At 46.6% G+C, this 23498-nt stretch overlaps 1 protein-coding gene across 1 annotated transcript in view; it reads right to left on the bottom strand.

Moving 5' to 3' along the window:
* Positions 1 to 23282, bottom strand: part of LOC149367735 (uncharacterized) — a 63911-nt gene extending 40629 nt beyond the window's left edge. Inside the window, exons 1-2 of the mRNA XM_089575326.1 lie at positions 23046 to 23282; positions 11408 to 11672 (exon numbers count right to left, since the gene is read on the bottom strand). Of these exons, the coding sequence (XP_089431452.1) occupies positions 11408 to 11672; positions 23046 to 23064 (284 nt within the window). The 5' untranslated portion in view covers positions 23065 to 23282. The remainder of the gene's footprint in view (positions 1 to 11407; positions 11673 to 23045) is intronic.
* Between the last annotated feature and the right edge of the window lie 216 nt (positions 23283 to 23498).

Below are 23498 nucleotides of genomic sequence, written 5' to 3'. Positions count from 1 at the left end.
TGCACTTCGAATGGCCTAAAGCAGTGCCGCGGTGCAGCCATTTCGAAGCTATCAGCTCGGTTTCGGTTTCCGCAGTTTTGCTATCTTATGTTGGCAACATGGGTACCAGGGAAGCCAAATTAGGCCAAATCCCCATCCATCCAAAGCCAAAGCGTTCTTTGTGTTCGTTAAAAATCTTGCGCTCAACGCGTGGTGTTCTTGTGGCGTCTTTCGCGGTGTTGATTCAGTCAATTCAGTGCACACGATGGCAACGCGTCGTGCTGAGTACAACGCTCGTTTTAAGAGAAAAGCGATTTTGTTAGCTGAAGAGCTCGGGAATTCTGCTGCAGCTCGAATACTTGATCTCAACGAGTCAACCATCCGCGGGTGGCGGCTGCAATGGGAGGGGCTCTTTAAATGTGAGCCCGACCGCAAAGGATTTCGTGGGCCTCGCCACGGCCATCACGTCGAGCTGGAAAAAAAAGTGGCGGACTTTGTTATCGAGCAGCGCAACCGTCTCATGGGGGTCAGTGTCGAGCTGATCCGTTGGAAGGCTAGAGACGTTGCTCGGGAGATGGGTATACCCTCGGATGGGTATACCCTCGAGAACTCCGAGTCCGAAAGCGAGGAAGATGAATAAACATGTTGGCCACGATGTTCATTAAAGGTACTTTGTTTTGCGTCTGTAAGCCTCGCGTTATATTCGTGGTTTTATTTTTTTCCCACTGGGCAGCATGTAAAGTCACCCCTCGCGTTACATTCGCGGTCGCGTTACATTCGAGTAAATACGGTAGTTCAGGATGGAGTTTTGAAAGCGCAGCGAGCGTTTCATTCACGGGTTAATCTAGCGCAGAAAGTTCTATATGAACTGGACACTGTGAAGACATGCTGCAAAGTGGCGCGCCGCCATTTGTAAACACGGCCTCCGCCGAGTCAGCTCAGTATCCTGTGTGCAACAGCTGGAGACTGGTGCTTTTTTCTTCTCAGAGATGGAGCCACCATTCATGGGGTGAGGGGTGCAAAGGAACATGTTTTGCAGCACATGCTGTTCTGATTGGCACAGATCACCACAGTCTCCACAACACTGCAAACAACCTGTGAGATGGACCAGCTCGAACTTTAGAAGTCGTACATAGACAGTCAAACTGGATACATCGCTGACTGTCGACTTTCATGAAGACAGGATAAAACCAAGCAGAATATAGAGTGAGCAGTGGTGACGGCAGACTTTGTGCATGACAAAAATGCGTTTTGTTTTGTCAGAAGTTTATTTAAAAGTAACCCCCTCCCCCCCCCCCCCCCCCCCCCGCCAAAAAAAAAAAGATGTGAGCATGCCGGGTGCATACAAATATAAGTGTTACATGTAAACATCCAACTACCTGTTACGTGGAATCATCCCCTTGTCTTTCAGTGAGAGGATGACTGAAAATACAGCATTTATTGCACTATGCATGAAGTGAGCTGAAGAGTGAGGAAATGAAACAAGCTCCCATTATCCTACTTGAAAATGGCATTGGTCTAGTTTTCAGCATTCACCGTCTCTTTTTCTCGACATCTTCCGCAGCAATCGATATATCTATTTTTTTTCTGATCTTTGCTTTCCCTCTAGCTCCCAACAAAAAAAGTGCCCAGTCTGATAACTATGTGTGTGCGTCATTCTCTGGCGACCTCCGCAGCACAGCTATAACCAACTCTATGAGCGAGTGCACCACGTGCCTTTCCGTCCGCTACAGGCAATGCACACACAGCATCAATATCTTGCCATCTCTGCGCTACACTAACAGATGCCGCGATGCTGCATAAGATGAAAATTTCGTACCAAAATTTTAGGCCCAAGTCAAGCAGAGGGTGTACTCGGTGCCTACGCACCTTTTCGCCTGCAGGAGGCAACGCGCTGCATGTGACAAGTGCACAGTGGTGACATCCAGCCATGCCAGGTCTCTGCGCCATGCGCGGGCAGGAGTCAAGTTCCTCCCTTTTTCCCTGCCAGCAAGAAAGCTTGCTCTTCCCGAGCGACCCACCATTAACATAACTGCCACCTGCCATGGCGGGCAGGTTGTGATTACGCCGGAAGGTCACATGACCTGGGTGGCCCACCTGCCTCCTAGGTTGCTCTCTGGGGACCACACGCCAGAGTCATGCTCGTGATGCTTCGCTCCCAATGCCAACACCGGATTTTCTAGGCAATGGGCATTTTAATGCTGCCGCTTTAAAATTATTTCTTCTGAGCCATTTTTTTTTACCTGAGGTACTAAACAATGGATAATTAAAACTAATTATCTTAGGAACGAACAAATTAACAGAACAAACGACTTAAGATTTGAAATCGCCATAAAAACACAGTAAGGCGATAAGTCCGTTAAGGTAGGAGAAAAAACAAGGAAAACAGTTTAGAGAGAGACGCGGGTCTTTAAATAAAAATTTTTATTATAAGAGATATCATAACGAAACATGTGCATATGTATTTTTTCCAACCTGTTTTCAAAAATATAATTAGATATAGTTATTATATTGCTGGCATAGTGGCATAGCTGGCCATGTGGCCCATTAGTGCCGCATGCATGAATTCTGCCATCACGACTACGGGCGCATGCCTGCGTACGACGTCCCATTGCCTTCCGCACCTGTCTCTTCTCCTCTCCCTCAGAATCCCTGTGTCTTGCTCAGACTCCTACAACCACAACCACCGGTTGCTATCTCCTATGCTCTGCCGGTCACCCCCCCTTCAAAAGGCGCTGCAGTTCCAAAAGCAAAAACTACGCCATCAACAACTGTCACAAGCCCTATTATTAGCTCTCCTCTGAACGTTATTGAAGTGCTGGTTGAAGGGGTTCCTGTTGATGCGCCGAGTCCGTCATTAGTCGCTGCTTGCGCTGCAAACTCAAATAAGTGATGACGCAACTTCCTGATATTTCACTTCGCACCGCCAGCGCTGACCCCATTTGACCTCTGGCAGCGTGCACTCCCTCCCTAGTCATCCAAGGCCTCTCCTACACCACTGAATTCACCATTCTCGCCCGCTCCTCTCACATCTTCCTCAGGTGGGACTTTCTGTCCACGCATCACGGCATCATCGAAGTATCACCACTGTGTGATGCTTTTCTGGACACCTCCCTTGTTCCCACCCCACACGTTCTCGCCGCTAACGACACCGACATGCCAGCTTTCTCTTCTATTCTTGTGCCACTGACTTGTGCTACACTGACGCTACTGTCCTTTATTAACACTCTCCCCTTTGCGCTCACTGCAAATCTATCCTGCTTCCACATGCTCTGCTCACAATTTCAGGTGGTTGTAGTGCCCCGTATGTCGCAAACCCATTGCATTTCCCCACCAATTTCCTTTGGGGAGAATCGCTTGGCACTGTTGATGTCGTAGATCTCGACGATGCTTCACCTGTCCTTCATGATCCTGACACGCACAACATCAACGTCACAACATCACTCTTCCCATTGAAGTCCCGGACTCGACCCTAGCTGATGTGTTCACCTGTTCCATTGATGCCGCTCTACAAACTATACAACGCGCCCAGCTCACCGCCTTGCTTCAGCGATCCCGCGCGTCCTTCAATATACAATTAGCTCTTATCAAGCAATGTTGGGCCATGCAACAGCAGTTTGCCACCATATCGACACTGGAACCAAAGGTCCCTTCCGCTAGCACCCATACTGCGTCTCCTCCGCTGAAAGCCGCATCATTGATGAACAGGTGAACCCTGTCACCTCTGGTTTTTTCAAGAGTGAAATAAATGCAGTGCTCACACAGTCCCTTTCTTTTTCTGTCAATGACAACTGCCTAAGCATTCTGGGTTTTTTTGCGCAAAAGACACGACACAAAAGAAACGATGTAGACAGGACAAGCGCTTACTAACAACTCAGGTGTTTATTGACGGAACATTTGCTTAAATACAGCAGCTGCTCTTATCAAACATGAAGAGGGAAAGAAGAGACTTCGCATACATATATATCAGATCAGCACAGCTGTGCTGATCTGATATATATGTATGCGAAGTCTCTTCTTTCCCTCTTCATGTTTGATAAGAGCAGCTGCTGTATTTAAGCAAATGTTCCGTCAATAAACACCTGAGTTGTTAGTAAGCGCTTGTCCTGTCTACATCGTTTCTTTTGTGTCGTGTCTTTTGCGCAAAAAAACCCAGAATGCTTAGGCACCAACTAGCCTGCAAAAACATACTCGCAAGACAACTGCCTCTCGATAATGTCTCAAGCAAGCCTGTCATTTTTCGTTTGAAGGATGGTGGTAATGTCTAAGCAGGCAGAGCACTGGTGCTTGCACTGTGAGGCCATTTGGTTAGTTTCCCGCAGGACTCAATGTAAAAAGAACCCCCTTAAGAGGCAAGTAAGTCTTGAAATGCTAAACAATGAGAAAATTTCAATTTTTCAAAACTGGCACACCCAGATTCAATATACTCAAGTGCCTTCCTACAAAGTTTCGATGTCTAATTCGACCTCCAGCAGCTAATTATATAGCCGCTGCACAAAGCTTGGCAAGGTCTGGGAGTACACCATCCTTGGACACGATTTGGCCTAAGATAGTCAGCTGACGGGCGCCAAAGCGACTCTTCAAGTTCAGCTGCAGGCCAATGTCACTGAGACAGTGAAGAACACTCTCCAGACGTAGAAGATGCGATGAAAAGTCCTGGGAGAAGATAACAACACGATCCAAGTAGCAGAGGCATGTCTGCCATTTCAGCCCACGGAGGATGTTGTTCATCATACGCTCAGTGGCAGGCACGTTGCGCAGACTGAAGGGACTCAATTCGTACAGCCCATCAGGCATGATGAAAGCTGTCTTCGGGTGATCAGCTCCAGCCATCGGCACCTGCCAGTACCCAGAGCGCAGATCCAACGAAGAGAAGTACTCCGCTCCCTGCAGGCAATCCAGCGCGTCATTGATACGGGGCAGGGGGTAGACGTCCTTCCGAGTAATTTTGTTTAGCCGGCGGTAGTCTACGCAGAATCTAATGGAGCCGTCTTTTTTCTTGACGAGCACGACCTGAGAAGCCTACGGGCTGTGAGAGGGCTGGATCACTCCCAATGTAGCATATCGTTCACCTGTTCATCAATGACGCGGCGCTAGTGGAGGAGACATGGTAGGGGCGCTGGCGCAAGAGTTGACGGGTTCCAATGTCAATACGATGGTGAACCACTGTTTCACGACCAAACATTGCTTGGTGAGAGTCCAAGGACACGTAGAACTGCTGAAGCAAGGCAATGAGCTGGGCGCGCTGGAGAGGTGGTAGAGCGGCATCGACGGAATGGGAAAACAGATTGGGTGAGGCCGGGTGGCAATCTCGATGGAAGGAGTGAGGGCGTTGATGTCATGTGCGTCAGGGTCATCAAGGACAAAAGAAGCGTTGTCAAGATCGATGAAAACCGTGCCAAGTGATTCTCCACAAAGTAAAGTGGTGGAGAAAGACAACAGGTTCGCAACATACAGGAAACTACCACCACCACAAATTGTGAGCATGGCATGCGGGAGCAGGACAGATTAGAGGTGTGCACAAAGGGGAGAGGACAGTAGTATCAGAGAGTGCAGCACAAGTAAGTGAAGAGAAAGCCGGGACATCGATGTCGTCAGCGGCAAGGATATGCACGGTGGTAAAAAGGGGAGGCGTCCAGAAGAGCATCACACAGTGGCGACAAATCAAGTTGAGCACGTTCGCGTCGATGGCATAATGCGCAGAAAGTCCCACGCGAGAATGGTGCTGGAGAGGCTTTGGATGATGAGGCGGGCAGTGCACGCTGCAAGAGGTCGAATGGGGTCAGCGCTGGCGGTCCAAAGCTAAAGTTCAGAAAGCGGTGTTGTCACTTTTTTTTTAGTCTGTGGCACAAGTTACGACTAATGATGGACACAGCAGCACCAGTGTCAATGAGCACATCAACAAGAACACCTTCAACCAGCACTTCAATAACGTTCACAGGAGCGGTAGTATGACTCGAGACATACAGTCGAACCCGGATATATCGAATTCGAAGGGGATCGGAAAATAGTTCGATATAGCGAAAATTCGATATACAGATATAGGCTAAAACTGCACTCCCGATCATAACAAATTGTGGCTTACCGTTTGGAACAGCCGCGAATCACATAGTATGGGCGCGCAATGTGAAAGCGCTTTATTTCGCGGGAAAAAAGATCACTAATTTTGGGCTGCTTTTTCCCCTGGGAAACGAAGTTCAAAACACTGGCCTCGATCTTCTCGAGACTGTCCAGGTGCGAGAGCACAGTGCCTTCCATTTCGCCGCAACAGCGCCGAATCAGGCTAACGCTGGCGCCAGTTCAGTGGCTGCGCACGGACGCGTTTCTTCGACAACACAGTTGCCCTCGTCGTCACTGGAGCCGGCGTCTTGAACGCCAGCTACCGCTTGAACTTCGCTGTCAGAGTTAAAGTCCTCGACAGTCACTTCGGACGGAACGGCGCCGAGAAAATTGGACAAGTCGCGAAACGCGTCGTCCAAGCACTCATCGTCATCTAAATCTTCCGGACATTCATCTCCGGCCACTTCAAGGCCTGCCTTGCCAAAACAGTTGGCTACTGGGGCCTGCTTCACATCGCGCGTTGAAACACAGGCACACACACAAAAAAAACACGCGAGGCGCAGATGGAGCGATAAGAGCGAAGCCTATGCGAGCGGCAGTCAACCCGGCTGCGAAGGAACGACAGAGGGAAAAGAAAGAGCAGGGAGAAAGATCGGCGCTCTGGGCTTCGTTTTTTTTTTTTTTTTTTCTGAGCTCTCTTTTCCCCAGACCCACGATGTGCCCACGAGCGACCGTTTTCTCTCTCTCTCTTTCCCCAAGAAGCGTGGTCGCCGCGCGTCTCCATGCGGCGCTCTCTCTTCGCTGATCTCCAATGACCTTGACGGAGCACACGCCGGCGGTACAGGAGGAGAGGAGGAGCGGGAAAGCTCGCGCCGGTGGGGCGCAAAAACGGGGAACAAAAAAAAAAAAAAGGGCCCTGCGCCTGCTGACTGCGGAAATGCTCTCCGCTGAGGCGGCTGAGGACCGGACAGGAATGTCTTTGGGGAAAGCGCACCTTCCAGGGGCGCGGCGCGGCGTTCGATATATCCAATGTCCGGCGAAAATGGAATTCGATATACAACGCAACTGTCCTATACTTTTACATAGTATTTTCAAGGGGGTAATCTGTGTGTTCGATATAGCCAATAATTCGAAATATGCGGGTTCGATATATCCGGGTTCGACTGTATATGGTCAATGATAGCGCAGTTCCTGCCTCCGGAACTACAGCGTCTAGTTTTCCACTTGGAGGGGTGGTGACCGGCGGAGCATAGGAGAGGGTGAACGGCATCGAGGAGACGGCGACCGATGGCTGTGTTTGTAGGAGTCGGAGTGAAATGTGGAGAGATTCTGAGGCAGAGGAGAAGAGAGAGGCGCGGAGGGCAATGAAACGTTGTACGTCGGCATGCGCCCGTACTCGTGAGGACGGGATCTGCGCGTGTGGCACCAACGGGCCACATGACTAGTGAGACCACAGGCATAGCAAATCGGGCAGTTATTTGGACTGTGCCACGGATCCATAGGGCGCGGACCAGTGAGAAGCAGAGGAAGGTGAGTGAGTGGCAGTGTAGGGCCGAGCTGTGGCTGAGGGAACACGGGGCCAGATGGCGCATAAGTAGGTACAACCGGCTGAGGTCATGGCCGGACGACAGCTTCAGCGTGGATTAGCGGGCGGCAGAACCTCAGCAACCTGCTCCTGGACGACAGGCTGAATAGAAGGCGACAGCGGTGGCGTTGGGGTGGGTTGGCCAACGATAACTGGTGGTCGACCTCTTCCCACACAAACTGCAGACTGTGCTGAAGAAGGGTTGGCTGATGGTTAGCAGCGCAGCCGACACAGCCAAGCTTGAAAGGGTGCCAAATGGAACGGAGCAAACGGGACGGCGCATGACAGGACGCTGTTTTCGGAGCTCGTCACAGCTCTGACACAAAGAGACGACGTCAAAGATGGTTTGGGGATTTTTGGACATTAGCATTTAAAACGCACCGTCTTCAATCTCTTTTCAATAATGTGCTTGATTTTGTAAACCTCGCTCATGGATGTATTCAGGCACCTGCACAAGTAAACAGCGTCTTCGATGTATAACTTGTGAAGTTCTCGCCATTCTGCTGGGTCTCACTGCGCAACCGTTGTTCAGCGCGAAGTTTTCGGACAGCAGGGCAGCCGAAGACATCGGTCAGGCTGGTTATGAGGGCCGCAACGGTAGAAAAATTGGCTTCGTGGTTTTCTAACCATAAGTTGGCGAAGTTGGTCAAATAAAAAATCACATTCGTGAGCTTAACGACGTCATCCCATTTGCTGTAGGCACTCATGCGTTCGTAAGGAGGCTAGCCAGTCTTCGATGTCGGTATCATCCGTGCCTCTGAAGATCCTAGGGTGGCGCTGACGGACGGCACTGGAACAGATGACAGCGGTGGGAACAGGCTGGGCCGAGATTTCGGTTATCGTGGTAAAGCCTAGTAAAGTCAGAGTGTATAGCTCCAGGGTAACACCAGGCGGCACCTCAACCAAGTGTAAAGAGGCAACTAACGCAATGTGGACAGCCACAATCTTTGTTGGAAGGGTGCAGCTTGGCTTTATCGATGATCCCAATAAATGAGTCTGGCCAAAACTCTACTAAATTTCAAGTCATTGGTGAAGGCAAGTCTTCAAACATCCCGCAAGACGCCCCCCTGTGCCGAATCTCCAAGGTCGACAAACGAGATGGCGCCACCGGTGCGATCGCTGACAGGATGCCTTGATTTCCTTCAGCCTCCGCAGACTATCTGAATATGCGACTTTTTTTGATTGATTCAGGCAAGTAACCAAAACAAATGTGTTATGAAACAATTCTACCGACCAATTGCCATTTCTGTACTAGATTCGAGCTTGAACAATCCACCCGTTTCGATGAAAAAGCATTCTACTGCGCACGTTTATTTCTGCAACAGTCTGTAGTATCAAGTCAAAATGAACAATGCTAAACACCAGCGATACGAACGCATCTGACCACGTGAATTTGTTGATGGAAGGACGAATGGACATATATGAAATTTTGACCCTCCCAAAAAAATCTGTTAAAACTTTTCTTTCCCGAGTAATGTACCGTAACCCCAAACTGATGTTAACTTTCCTGGACAAAAAGTGGGTTCATTACGCAAGCATACACAGATAGCCCACCTAAATTGCTCCCAGGTCAAGTAGGCTTCAGACAAAGATCGGCAAAATCGGTCAGTGCGGGCTTAAGTGCCCTTGCACTAAAAGTTGCTTTTCTTGGAACACGCGGCCTTTGATTTCTTTTCATGACATGAGCCTTTATACAGTGACCACCCTGGGCCTTTGTGCAAATGAGGTCTGTAAAACTGAGCATCAAAAGTGCCAAATTCACGGGCGGGTGCACAGAACGTGCTCCAATCCGCTAGGGGCACTGGAGGCTTTACCTGGCTTTACCACACATACACATACACACATACATACATATACACACACATACACACAGACCATGGCTTTTGAGCTGCAAGAGGACTAAACTGCTAACGCAATAAAGAAGAGAACTGAATTTGAAGCTGCAGAGAAAGCAGATAAAGAGAGAAAGCCACAAAGAAGGGCTCCGCACCACCACCGCTGATATGCTCGGGGCAATGAAGGCCATGCAGCACAGAGTGGTGCCGGTGACACAGCGAAAAGAACAGACCTTTAACTGCTGTCTCGGATGACGTTCAAGGTTAGAGATATGGGAGAAGCCTTTGCCCTGCGCTGGACGTAGCCAGGTTGATGATGATGATGAAATAAAGAGGCCCATGTTATTGGCTAAGGGGCCCCCATTGAGGGGTGTATTGCCGCACTGGTACACGAGTTGTATCTGACTATATAGACGCAGGAGGCCTGCTGAAAGATATACCAATGCAAAAGCTAAGCCTAGCGACAAAACAGGCCAAAATAATGCGACCGTCATGTTGCGTCACCATGGGATGATGCAGTTTTGAATTTTGCTCTTGGTTTACTCTGCGTGCCTACTTATTTGCAAGCATGTCTACCATTCTTAAGCATTTGGAATCCACCAGAGTTAGTGAATTTTAATTATGCTTTAGTGGTAACTCTCCCTTTTTTTTTTTTTACATTCCTGCAATGAAGGGGCTACTGGTGACGAAATCCTGCCAGCTCGCAATCTTTATCCAACGTTCTCATTGCTTGGGCCCTACCAGGTCAAGCCCCTGGCAGGCGTGTGGAAATGACGGCACTGGGTAGTGTCCTCAAAGTCCTGAACACTGCAAACACTGCTGCCAGAGACTAAGATTAAACTTATCCAGAAATTGTGGACAAGGGCATTTTTCAATGGGAAGCTGCTTATGAACACAATTTTTTCACATCTCGTAAGATTCTACTATAACCATCAAAATATCCGCAGATCTCTTGTCGGCAGGTTTGCATTTTTTTGCAGATAGCATCTTTCCGGTCCCTTCTTCGTTTTGCCTTCCCCACTGGTTTTCTATGGCAATCTTTTCTACTCGGTGCAAACAATGAACAAACTTCAAGAGAAAAATTTCACTACACATCAGAAGACCGCTACCTTGAATATTTCCACAACAGTGCCTCACCCTATTCCACAGTTGCCTCACACTTACGTCCAAGAATCCTGCACTTGAAGGAACTGGGCGTCAAGAGATCAAAGCGCTGCTCGAGCTCACCGGGATTACAATCATAATTCATGCTTCATAATTACACGTCTGGAAATCTGAAGGCAGATCTTCCTGATTGTGTGCAGCTGGCGAGCACTAGGAGAACACGACATGTACATGAGCCGTCATTAGCACCAATTTTCGCACGAACTAGTGGGTCTAAGAACAGTTTTTTTTCCGAATACTGTCGCGGAGTGGAATGGTCTTCCTTCGGGTCTATGTACAGTCGGGGACAAAAGTCTATGGACCACGTGTTCCCCAAACGAAGCTTATAGCTCTACTATTCGACAGCGGCAGGAGACCGCACTTGTGCAGATGAAAGAACAAAAATTTACCTTTTACCCCCACAAGTGTGGTCTCCAGCTGCTGACTAATAGCAGAGCTATCGGCTTTGTTAGAGGAACACGTGGTCCGGAGACTTTTGTCCCTGACTGTACGTCTAAGTATTTTGAGAAGAAGCTGGAGAACTCATTGTATGGCTCCTAGTATCGTTGTTTGATGACTCTGGATTTGTGTCCTGTTTACTGACTTGCGGTGTTGTAGCTGATGCTTTTATAGAATTTTTTTTTAGTTGTATGCCCCTTCTGCTTGAGCCAACTCTGGCTTGCAGTATACTGAAATAAATAAAATAAATGAATGCCAATCCTGCCCCCAATACAAAGCCCAATTCCAGCAGCAACTCGCCGCCAGGCAAGCAAGGAGGAGAGCAAGAGAGTGTGGCAGGGCTCACCTGTGCGTAAACGCTTTGCAACAGACGTCGCAGCGATGGGGCTTGCCGCCCTGGTGCACCCTCTGGTGTTCACGGAGCTTGTCGGTGCGACGGAAGGTGCGGCAGCAGTCCGGACACTGGAGTGGCCGCTCAGGGCTGCCTCGGTGAACCCGGGCATGCACTGCCAGCCGCTCGGCTGTGGGGAAGACTCGCTCGCATCGGTCACAGCCATGCTCCTCGGCCGTGCCAGACCGCTGCTCCTGCTGTTGCCGTTCCATGCGTGCCCCTGCAGACATTCATCATCATCATCATCAGCCTGGCTACACCCACTGCAGGGCAAAGGCCTCTCCCATGTCTCTCCAATTAGCCCTGTCCTTCGCCAGTTGCGGCCCCCGTATCCCCGCAAACGTCTTAATCTCATCCCCCCACCTACTCTCTGCCGTCCCCTGCTACGCTTGCCTTCTCTTGGGCAGACATTGCCCTTTTGCTAAGACCACTCTCGTAACGAAAAAATTTTGGGGACACGAGGATCCACACTTAAAGGTGCACTGAAGAGGAATCTGAACTCGCCTTTTTGTCGTGGGAACTCGATCTACACGTTGCAAGCATTCTTAGAAACTTCGACTTATTGCCCTGCATGGCCGATTTCCCTAATTAAATCGAATTAACGTCCGGCGCCCGCCTTTGGGCAGAGTCAACCAACGCATGGAGTGCCTTTCAGCCAGCTCCGTGGAGGCTTGCCGCCCTGCCATCGGCGGAGTAATATGTAGTAATATGCGAAAGCAAACAGTCCGCACATATTTTTATTTCTGCGGGCTTGTTTTGAGGCTATGTTATTTATGAATGAAACTATTTATTCACGGAAGCCTGAAAAACAAAATAAAGCGAAAGCAAAGCCTCCACGGAGCTGGCTGAAAGGCACTCGACACGTTGGTCGACTCCGCCCATCGTACGGGGAGAGTTCAAAAAATAGAGGTGGGAGCCGGACGTTATTCCGATTTAATCAGAGAAATCGGCCGCACAGGGCAATAAGTCGAAGTTTCTAAGAATGCTCGCTACGTGTAGATCGAGTTCCCATGGCAAAAAGATGGGTCCAGATTCCTTTTCAGTGCACCTTTAATAGTATGACACGATAGGGTTAATGGGTCGCATCGGCGATTCGACTTGATCTCATAAGCACATTACCTGATACGTGCTCTACTAATGTTAACACAGATCACATGACACAACAATGTCATGTGACAAAGGCATACAGTTGTTCACGTATACTCACCACTCACCAACATGCACTTTGCTACTCGCATAATCACTACTTTCTTAATTAGTGCCCGAGTAATCATACACATACAGCTGTAAGCTGCCACATTATATGAAAGACCACAGAACATACATATAAAGCGCCGCTTTAACCAAACCTTGTGAACACCCAAGCGTGGCCTAGAGGTATCAAGTCTGACCCTCAATCCGAGGGTCAGCAGTCGAATTCCCCACTAATTACCCACATTTTCTTTTCAGCACAAGTCATAATGACATTTCGGTTTGGTTTGGTTTTGTTTATGGGGTTTAACGTCCCAAAGCAACTCAGGCTATGAAGGACGCCGTAGTGAAGGGCTCAGAAGATTTCCACCACCTGGGGTTCTTTAGTGTGCACTGACAGCGCACAGTACACGGGTCTCTTGAATTTCGCCTCCAAAGAAATTCGACCGCCGTGGCCGGGATCGAACCCGAGTCTTTCGGATCAATAGCCGAGCACCACAACCACTGAGCCACCGCGGCGGCTACTTCCACTAGTGCTTGAATGGAATAGCATTAAGGGTCATGTACAGCAGAAAAACCGGTGTTGTAGCTGTGGTCACTAGTGTTGTGTTGAGATAATCCAGATCGGTTAAGAGGCTCGTGACGTCACAAGCAGATGACCTTACGTGGGTATTTCAAACATCAGACAACGATCACACAGTATAACAGCGATGACATCACTGCACAATTCCTCATTGGTCTACAGGGTCATGATGTCATTCCATTACCATTGCATACTGTCTCTGAAGAAAGGAAAGCAATTGAGCTGAAAAGAAAAACCGTCGAGCCGAATCTCGAACTGCTGCCCCTTTGGCTGTGAGCCGGGCACGCCACACTTCGACCACTAAGGAATGTTCGTTCAACTTAGAGGAAGGCATTGTGTGTCTTGAGCTAAATAAAGGACTAAAAAGAAAAATTGGAGCCGATTTAGCTTACTTGGCCAAATGCGAAGTATGTGCATTTAGTATGTGCATTAAGTATGTGCATTGAGTATGTGCAAGGCGCCTTTCATTTGGCTTTCTGTTGGGCTGGTTGGTTCATCACAAAATTTTTGAACGGCGCAAAGGAACAAACACAGGAAGACACGGAGGTGCTCTTCTGTCTCAGTGTCTTACTGTGTTTGTTGCTTTGCGCCATTCAAAAATTTTACTTCAGGCAAAGATCGACGAAATCTGTGATTGGGGACCTTAGTGCTACCGCCCTAAAAGGAAGAAAATGATTCCCGATCTACAAAGTCGAACTAAAAGCAACGAAGGTGTGCTTGCACGATCGCACCTTTGTTGGCACATTACACCACCCACATCCTTTCTTTCTTCCTTTCTTTATTCAAGACATTCCGTTACAGGACAAAAGGCAATAGACATGCCTGACGGGACCGCGCCCCCCTAGGCTGCGGCGGAAACAACATAACATAAGCACAATAATTACAAAGCAAAAGAAACACCAATACTGCATGATATGAAAGGGCATGAAAAAACAGAAAAATACAGGTACATAAAAACATTAAGTTGGATCAGTAGTGTGGTGTTATGAAAAACAGTGATCTATGTGCGCACATCACCAATCACCACAGTGAAGGTAAAGATCCGGAGTGAAGGCGAACGAAGTTATTCGCACAGCATGGTCTTTAGTTTTCATTTAAGAAAAAGCCTCTAAGTGTTCTGCTCAGTCGTTGCACCTTGGTGGCAGTGAACAGTATCTCAGCTAATTCAGGATGTGCACTGAGGAAATCCAGAATCAAATAACTTAGTTTTTGATCGCCGTATGTTGTACGCGAACGGGGCGTTGGTATTAAGTTTTGTCGTAGATAATAAAGACCAGGTAGCGCATGATATTTCGTTTGAAATGTTATATCTGTTTGGTGAAGACGCGAAATTTCCAGGGCCAGTTTGTGTTTATGGAGTTTGTGAATGGGCATTATTTTGTTACCTTTAAAATGAGGTGCAGTGTCCTGCAAAAAAGATCTAAATTGCCTATTGCTCTCACTGCTCGCTTTTGCAAAGAGAAAAGACAATCCAAATTTGTCTTAGTCGTTGTAGCCCATACTAGGAAACAGTAACAGAAGCGTGAATGTAAAAGCGCATAGTATATTTGCTTTTTTACAGCAGACGAAACATGGTATCTTATCTTGTTTAAAATTCCCACGGCTCACCCAAGGTCCCTACGCAGTGCGTCAACGTGAGGCGTCCATGAAAGGTTCTCCTGGAATATTACCCCCAAAAATCTAACTGTAGTCGATTGTTCGATAGTAATGTTATGAAATTTTAAGTGCAAGTTCGTGGGCGGATGGGTTCCCCTCGGTCTAAACAGTATGTATTTAGTTTTACACATAATGTGGCTTTCCACCGTCTGCTGCAAACTGGACATGTGCCTAGATCTGGTGTGACGTGGGTTTTTCCCCTTCCACTAAGCTCTAGCTATCATGTAACCTATTTCATCTTGGAAGCAACTAGTGTGACATGATTCCTTCTTTCCACTTGGCGGCAGCTGCTGTGAAACCGTCTTTCCCTTTCCACTTTCGGCTGCAGACAGGACAGCTTTTTTTTGCTAGCGAGGCATCTAATGATAACTCACTAAAAGAACAGTGTCTGTGCTTGCAAAGTGATATGCAAAGAGGACCCCAGATCACTAAAGGAACTCATTAAGCCTATCGCATCATACTCGTAAGGCAGAGTTTAAGTGCCCCTTGAAATTTTTTTTTTTGTATTATGGTTCCATCATATAACTTGCATTTTTTTTTTTTCAATGGCGATGTCATTTCTACAGGCAAAGCTGCAAGTACGACCATTTTTGTGTTAATTACTGGTAAATGGAGTGATTAGACTGACAAAAAGGTCAAGCGAAATTCGAGATAACTTTTGACCACGCATATGTACCACATTATATCGGCGAAAAAAGAAATCATTCAAATAATGTTTAGTGAAAATAAAAAGCATTCTGAAACGAACACCTACAAAAGTCTGCCAAATTTTTTAAAAATAAAAAACGAAAAGTTGAGCCCCCATGTATAACCATGCTGAAGTAGACCTCTTGGTACTTTCTTAAGTGAGAGGTTGCCCATCACGTTGCCTTTCCCGTGCCCTAAGTCACTAGGTGAGTGACAGCCAGCCGATGCAACAGCAGTCATGAAGAAGTAGTCAGCTCACAACACTGTTAGCTTTAGTTAGAATAAAGTAGTCTCTAAGAAAGCAACAAATTTGGCAATGAAGGTCATGTTCTGCCTTTTCCCTACGGATATAACAAAAGGAATGGTTACCAAGGGTTTAACTGTATGTATTTTGTGGTAAAGTGACTGAGTGCCTTGATAAAGTGACTGAGTGCCTTCCTGCATGATATATATATATATATATAAGAAGGGGGTGAAGATCGGATGGATCCGGTAGAACATACAACGTAATTCAGTTTGCACATGGTAGAAAAACAACTGTCTTTATTCTATTGTTTCGACCAGGGTCTGGCCTTTGTCAGAGACTCGAAACATTAGAATAAAGACAGTTGTTTTTCTAACATGTGTCAACAGAATTACATCTATATATATATATATATATATATATATATATATATATATATATATATATAGCGAATTGTAATCACACTTACAAGAAAGGCTGCTTTTTCAACACAGGTGCCCTAACCATAGACTGAAAGGACCTTAGGGTCGAAAAACCAGCTGGTATAGAGCAACAGCCACATATGGCACTTTGTCAGAAGTTAAAGGCACTGAATGATGCCGCTGTCGTAATTCATTAGCGAAAATTATTGCACGCAATTGCTGGCCAAAGAGGACATTAATGAGAATGTGCCAACTGCTGACATTGCAAGGACACAGATGCCCTATTCTTGTGGTATGATAAAGGTCTGTGTCCCTTTGTTCACTCCTCTAATGTCAACTGAGCACCGACTAGCCTGGTCCGTCACACCCTAGCACCACCTGTAAGCATGTTCGAGGTGACATTTGGAAGTGGAAGCAAAAGCTTTGTGTGGGCTAGCTGGTGCACCCCGATGTACAAAAGCAGCACAAAAGAAGATGCACAAAGGCACCGAAGTGGTCAGGACAGGCGCTGACCTTCAACTTCCATTTGTGAACAAGTCCACCAGCAGGGAAATAAATATCCTTTGCTTGCATTCCCCTTTTTAAGGTGATAGTGTTTAACCCTTTCAGGCGCTTTGTACACAATTGCGTAAGTGGCAAACTTGCAGCTTTTTCTGAGAAACTGGAGCACTTAACAGTGATTGCATTATTTCAGTCAAGTTGAGCACCCTTCTTGTTGCAAATAAGTTGCCTTTTTGTACCATGTAGCGAATGCAGTAAATAATATTTCACTAAGCAGTGAGTTATAGGTAGCAATTTGTCCGCCGTTTTTGTGCACACAGATTTTGCCGCGAGTGAAAACATGCATTGCTTTTGCTCAATTCCGAGCGTAATGTGAATCTTCGAAACACAGAGCGATTCCACGATCCCTAGGGTATTTACTTGACACACAAGAACATTTCGATGTGACTATCACTAACAAATCTGACACTTTGTACGGAATTCTCATCATTGTAGAAACTTAACCTGCTGGTCTTTCAAGTTTGAAAGCCAACAAATTCCCTTTCTTGAGGCCTGAATATACTACTTAGGTGAAAAAAATAATTTCTTTCAGTCAAAACAAAAAATGCCGCCTGAAAGGGTTAGGGAACTCCTGTAGTTGAAAATCCAGCATCAGCGTCGTTGACCGTGAGGAAAAAATCCACAAAAAAAACCACAGAGAAGCAACCTAGGAGGCAGGTGGGCCACTTAAGTCACGTAGCCTTGCGGCATAGTCCCTACCTGCCCACCAGACTGTGAGCAAAACTCTGCACTGTATAGAAGGTGGCAGTTAAATTAGAGATTGGTCGCAACAGGTTGCTCGGGAAGAGCAGCCTGAATTGCACAAGCCACAAAATGGCAGTACCGTATTTTCCGGTGTATAAGACGCGTTTTTTTTTCAAAAATCTTGCTGGTGCGTCCTATACAAGGGTACGTCTTATATGCGAATTTTCCGGTTTTTTTTTTGCGAGTTTAGAAATTACTCAGGTTCATGTTCAAGCTTTTTTCACCGAAAAAATATTACTACCAATAACGCGGTTGTAACATGGTTAATACTTCAATACCCGGTCCGCCGTGCGCAACTTTTTTAGGTGAACTTTATCATGAAACGGCGGGGTTGACCACTTCCGGGATCTTAAACACGAGGCCGTTTCGGAGGCCCCAAGCAAAGATAATGTGAAATGCCAAAACATGGCGACAGTCGCGCTTCTCGCCATTGTCAAGACAAGCCAAGAGAAGCCGATGTTTTTTTTTAGTCACCCTTTGCAAGTACGTAGTGCGAAGAGAATGCTTCAGACGCGTTGCCTTCTCGATAGCGCATCCGAAGATGAAGACTTTGAAGGTTTTATGTAAAAATAAATTGTTATGGACATAAAGAGAGTTCTTTTGACTTTTTTTTCTTTTGTGCTAAAACGTGGGCTGGTATGGCGTGAGTGTTGCCTTTTTCGATCACTTAGCGTTGCTTAAGAACTTCTCACACGGACGGTGCATTTTCCGATGGTCGCATAAGCATGTTTAATTAAGCCTCACTAGCCTAACTGGGTAAATTGGGGTGCGTCTTATACACGGGTGCGTCTTATATGCCAATTTTTTCAATGACAGCCTGCATATATGGCGGGTGCGTCTTATACAAGGGTGCGTCTTGTACACCGGAAAATACGGTACCTGCCATTGCAAGGCAGTGGCGCATCGCTTAACCACTGTACCACTGTGGAGTGGTATGAGGACTCCAAAGGATCTATGAATGTTATGCAGAAAATGACCAATTCTGCCTATATGAGCATTAACCCATTAACACTACCCTTAAAGGGGTACTGAACCAAACTTTTGGAGCTGCTCTTTTACATGTAAACAAGAGCTTGACTGCTAAAATTGATCAATATGACAAGCATTTTAGCGAAAAAAGGCGGATAGCACGTTTTTTTTGTGCAATTTACTGCCGTATCATTGCACCTGGCGGCCACCTGTGGAGGCTGCAACAAGATGTCATAACACCCGCGCCCACTGTTTCCGCAGAAGCACAACTGCCATCGCTACTCGTGGGTTTTGCCAGCTTTGTATCGGCAGCGTCAGACGTTGGGAACCTTATCGCTTGGTCTACCCAAACTGCAGTGCGACATCGCGCTTTGAGTGACGTGACCAGTTGCCTGTTGGGTGAGGGTGTCATGACGTCACGCTGTTCACCTCGCGCCAGCTGGGAGGGCTTGGCGCGCGCTCATAAAACGTTGAAAATAAAACTATCCACTGAAAAAAATGCGAAGTGACGACTAGATTTCAGTGTAATCACATTCTGAGAATCTATTTTCTGCGTTTACGTTCAATTTTAAAATTTTGCTTCAGTATCCCTTTAAGGTGGAGCTTAAGCGTCCCCAGCAACTTTTTGCTTTTCTTCCTGTTTTCTTTTCCTCTGGCGTTTTGTTTTCCCAGAACATTGTATTGGTTTCCATATGCCGCTAGTCTTGACCTGTGCCTTCTATGATATGTGAAAAGTGGTTCACTCGGTGCTGATTACTGTCTTCATCAACATCCTTTTGCGTAGCTTTTATACCTCAAGGTGGAAGCTCCTGTGAAAAGCCAGGTACAGCAACCTCTCTCACTTCTTTGCCTTGGAAAAGGTCAAATATCTACTTTTGCACTGCCATCTAACAACCTAATATGTAAACACTACCCACCTAGCATAATACCCATGCCACACGGCCAGATTTAATGCCATTAAGTGCTTACTCCCTTAAGTTTTAATGACATTTGTGCTGTGCCACACGCATTAATTTAAGCCTTACTGCCATTCGCGACCTACTGAGTTCACCACAACTCATTCGCCCGTGCAATGCGTACTCTCGTTCCCATTCCACACGCGCAGAAAAGCATGTGTAACAACTTCCTAACCAGTAGCAGAAGGTTAATTCGTAACTTTGTCAGATGAAGCATCTGTAAAGAGGAAGATGAGCAGTGGCGGCAGTCGCACCGCTAGCGCACGGCACGAGATCGCTGGCTGCATGACCGAAGCTCGGACCAGCATTTTGGCTAGCTGTCGTTAAGTTATTTCCCCGGAAATCCTGCTACAATAACTTAATGACAGCTAGCCAAAATGCCGGTCCGAGCTTCGGTCATCCAGCCAGCGATCTCGCGCCGCGCGCTAGCGGTGCGACTGCCGCCACCGCTCATCTTCCTCTTTACACATCAAACATATGCCGTGTTTTCCATGCGAAGAGCGCCGTTTTAACCAGCCTTATTGACAGGTACTTTCGACTTGTGTGCCGGCATGCGAGTTTATGGCTACTTTTCGAATTGCAAAGCAAGAACAGCCGTATTTTCTGGAAAATTATTTTTACATTACATATGAACAACATTCCCGATCTATTGTGCTCATTAGCAATGTTTATATTAAGATGAAACTTTTGACTGCCTTGCAAACATTATCATCATCCTCACTTTCAATAATGGCATTAAATGTGGATGTGTAGAACAAACTCCGAAAATAATGGCATTAACAAACTTAAGGCCTTAAGCATTTACTGCCATTTCTTGTGCACGTGTGGCACAGGTATTAGACACCTTGTATGAAAAGAGTCTGTGCAGTGTCAGCATAGCCAGAATTGACGAGTAGGAAAGGAACAATTCCAGCCAGTTCAACGGGACATATCACGGCTGGAAAATGTTCCCAGTAGAGCTGCGTTGCTTGCTTTGTCAAAGTGGGCTTAAAGAGTAGCTCCTTAAGCTTTCACAGGTTCACATATGGATAAAAAATTTTACCGCGGTTTGTCTTTTTTGCTTCAATTATTTCTACCAAAAGCTTTCTGCACAAAACTTGTTAGATGAGCTTAGACAACTTCACGGGCAAGACTACATCTGCTACATCTTGGTGGAAAAACACAGCACACTCCTAAGGCACGGACGAAGAAAGACAAGACGATACTGCGCTGCTATATTATCTGCTATCTGCTACATTACATACGAATCAATTCCCACCCTGCACTTGCCGAACAAATATTCTGGGCTTGTTTTCAGTCATTTCAGATGTTTTATTATGGGTCCCCTCTTAAGCAGTGTTTTTTTTTTTTTTTGAAGTAATGCTTGGTTTACTGGGGTTTAACGTCCCAAAGCGACTCATGCTATGGATGACGCCTTAGTGAAGGGCTCTGGAAATTTTTACCAGCCACCTGAGGTTCTTTAATGTGCACTGACATCGCATAGCACACGGGCCTCTAGAATTTCGCCTTTATCGAAATTCGACTGACGCAGCCGGGATCGACACTGCGTCTTTCGGGTCAGCAGCCGAGTGTCACAACCACTGAGCCATCGCGGCGGCTGGAAGTAATGCCTCCAGCAATACACAAAGCACTGCCTCCAACCATATAGTGCAGTTTTGACTTGCTGCTTTAAAACTGTCTCACACAGTGAACTTAAAATGGCTAGCAGTGAACAGAGGGTACTGAGGAATACAATGTGGTCATCAGCTCAAAATGCTCACAACACATTCAGAACTCCAGTTCAATAAAGCTTACTATTCACTTCAGATTGTGACAGCTTCTAAAAGTAAAGAAAAGGCTTGTCTGTAAACTGCAGCCCAATAAGGAACCCTACCCTTTTGAGAATCGATGATGCAGAAGTCATGCTATCACAATCCTGATGCCTTGATGTGTACTCCCCTGCAAATTACTAGGGCCTCTTTGTTGTGAGGCCGCCAACTCACACTCAGCACGCCGTTCCAAGGGAACAGCAACTCGTACAGCATCACATTCCATGAAGCAGACGCATTTTACGTGCACTACCGGGCCGGACAGAAACGAGAACATGACTGTGCATTGCTCTGGCTTTGTGTAGGGCGACTTAGACGACTAGCCGTTTAAAGCAAAAATATGAATCACATTTAAACGCCGATGCATCGTATTCCGGACGTAACGAACGCTCGGCGAGATACCGGCGAAACAGTGTGCTGAATTACTGAGCCAGTTCGCACGACTTTCATTTTTCACCCTCATCTGCGATGTCTTCCCTAAACTTAAGCCCGCTCGCATCCCGCCGAAAAACTGAGTTCTTAAAACTTCTTCACTCCATAGTCCATTCTGCTAATTGCCTTCCAGAAGGTAAGCATATCTCGTTTTCAAAACCATCTGCAACCAGGAGCCATCACGATCTTAATATCCAACCTTTGTTTGCCCGCACTAACGTTTTCAAATAAAGTTTTTTTTCCGCGCACTGTGGAGAGTTGGAATTCTTTGCATGGTAACATTCGTGCATTATCAATCTCTGATTTAGCGTCGGCAATTGAGTCGTAGCATTGTATGTTGTTGTTCTCAGCGTTTATATTTGTAATGTACCCTTGTATGCATGGAATCATTCCACATTTTTTGTACCCACTCCTGCTAAAGCCCCAAGAATGGGGCTGCAGTATTTTCAAATAAAATAAATAAATAAAATAAAATGTCAAGTATCAGATTTCACTATTTAAACAACAACAACAAAAAAAAAATGCTGCAAAGGTGTGCTCATTGCAACTTCAGGGAAACACGGAAGTGGATTACTGTATACCTTAAAATGGATCCCCAAATGAAGGAAGCCAACAATCACCGAAACCAAGGAAAGCCAAGAATCAACACCACAAATTAAGACAAAAATTTAAAAAAATATAGAGACAATCTCATTTGATTTACTCGGTTTAGGTGACTGTTGGCTGCCTTCATTTGTAATCATAACGAGCTCCCGCTATGTCTGCTGAAAGTGAATTGGGCAATGCATTACTAAAAGTAAGCTCCATTCACACATCCATCCCTGAACTTGTTCCATGTTTAAGTGAAGTTGCGCGTGGCATCCAGATAATAGGGGTGCCTGTTGCTTGATAACACCTCGGGCCCCGTTCGGAGAACAACGTATGCGATTAACTGGAGCAACGCTGGCAACATTTTTGAACTACTACAGACAGAAAAGCCAGCCGTAAGTACGCTCGCCGACACACTATAGATCCACAAACCTTGCTTCGATGACATTCACATTTGCAGTGGCCCAACTCGGTGCTGCTCGGCGGCATGGAATAAACAAACATTATCGCCGCTAGAACTTGGCGGCAGCGAGAGTGACTGATTACGCGCAAAAAGAGGAAAGAACACCAGTAATGCGGTGTCGTACTTCGAGGCTACTCAACTAATCTAGTGACAAACACCTGCGTGTGATCACGTTAACGTGATCGAGGTCTACTTCCCCACTCGCACGTGACAAGGCGTTGTTCCGCCTTTCTGTCAGGCCCGCTCCCGTAGTACAAATGACCGTCGAAGGATGGGACGCAGGACTCACCTCGCATTCTAGCGGGCATGCGGATTGCATCGCTGCTGGCTGACCTTTCTCTTAGAAGCCGTTTCTCAAGAGAAAAACAGTAGCAGGTTCAAAGGCGAAAATCCAACGAACTGAAAACCATATCACAACAAACGTGCCAGCGGTAGCCGAACACACGAACGATATGAACAAGAGCACAAGAGGATAGCTGCCGCGCCAAAAACCTGTATAAAGAAAAAAATACCTACAAATTGACTTGGATTGACTACAACGTTGCCTCGATTTCCGTTATTTTTTAAACTAATCGTTGTAAGAAACTGCGTGGTGTGCATATTTTATCGTATTCAAGTTAATACTTTTCAGAAAAATTGTATCACACTTATTATGGAGCACTTATGCAGCCTCTACTACGACTACGGACAATATCAACCACCAGGTGACGGCACTGAATTGCTGGCTGGTTAATAGCGGGTT

This window comes from Amblyomma mixtum, chromosome 1 (assembly GCF_055824585.1).
Source record: "Amblyomma mixtum isolate Tamu chromosome 1, ASM5582458v1, whole genome shotgun sequence".
NCBI lineage: Eukaryota > Metazoa > Arthropoda > Arachnida > Ixodida > Ixodidae > Amblyomma > Amblyomma mixtum.
This window is presented reverse-complemented; position numbering and strand designations above follow the sequence as displayed.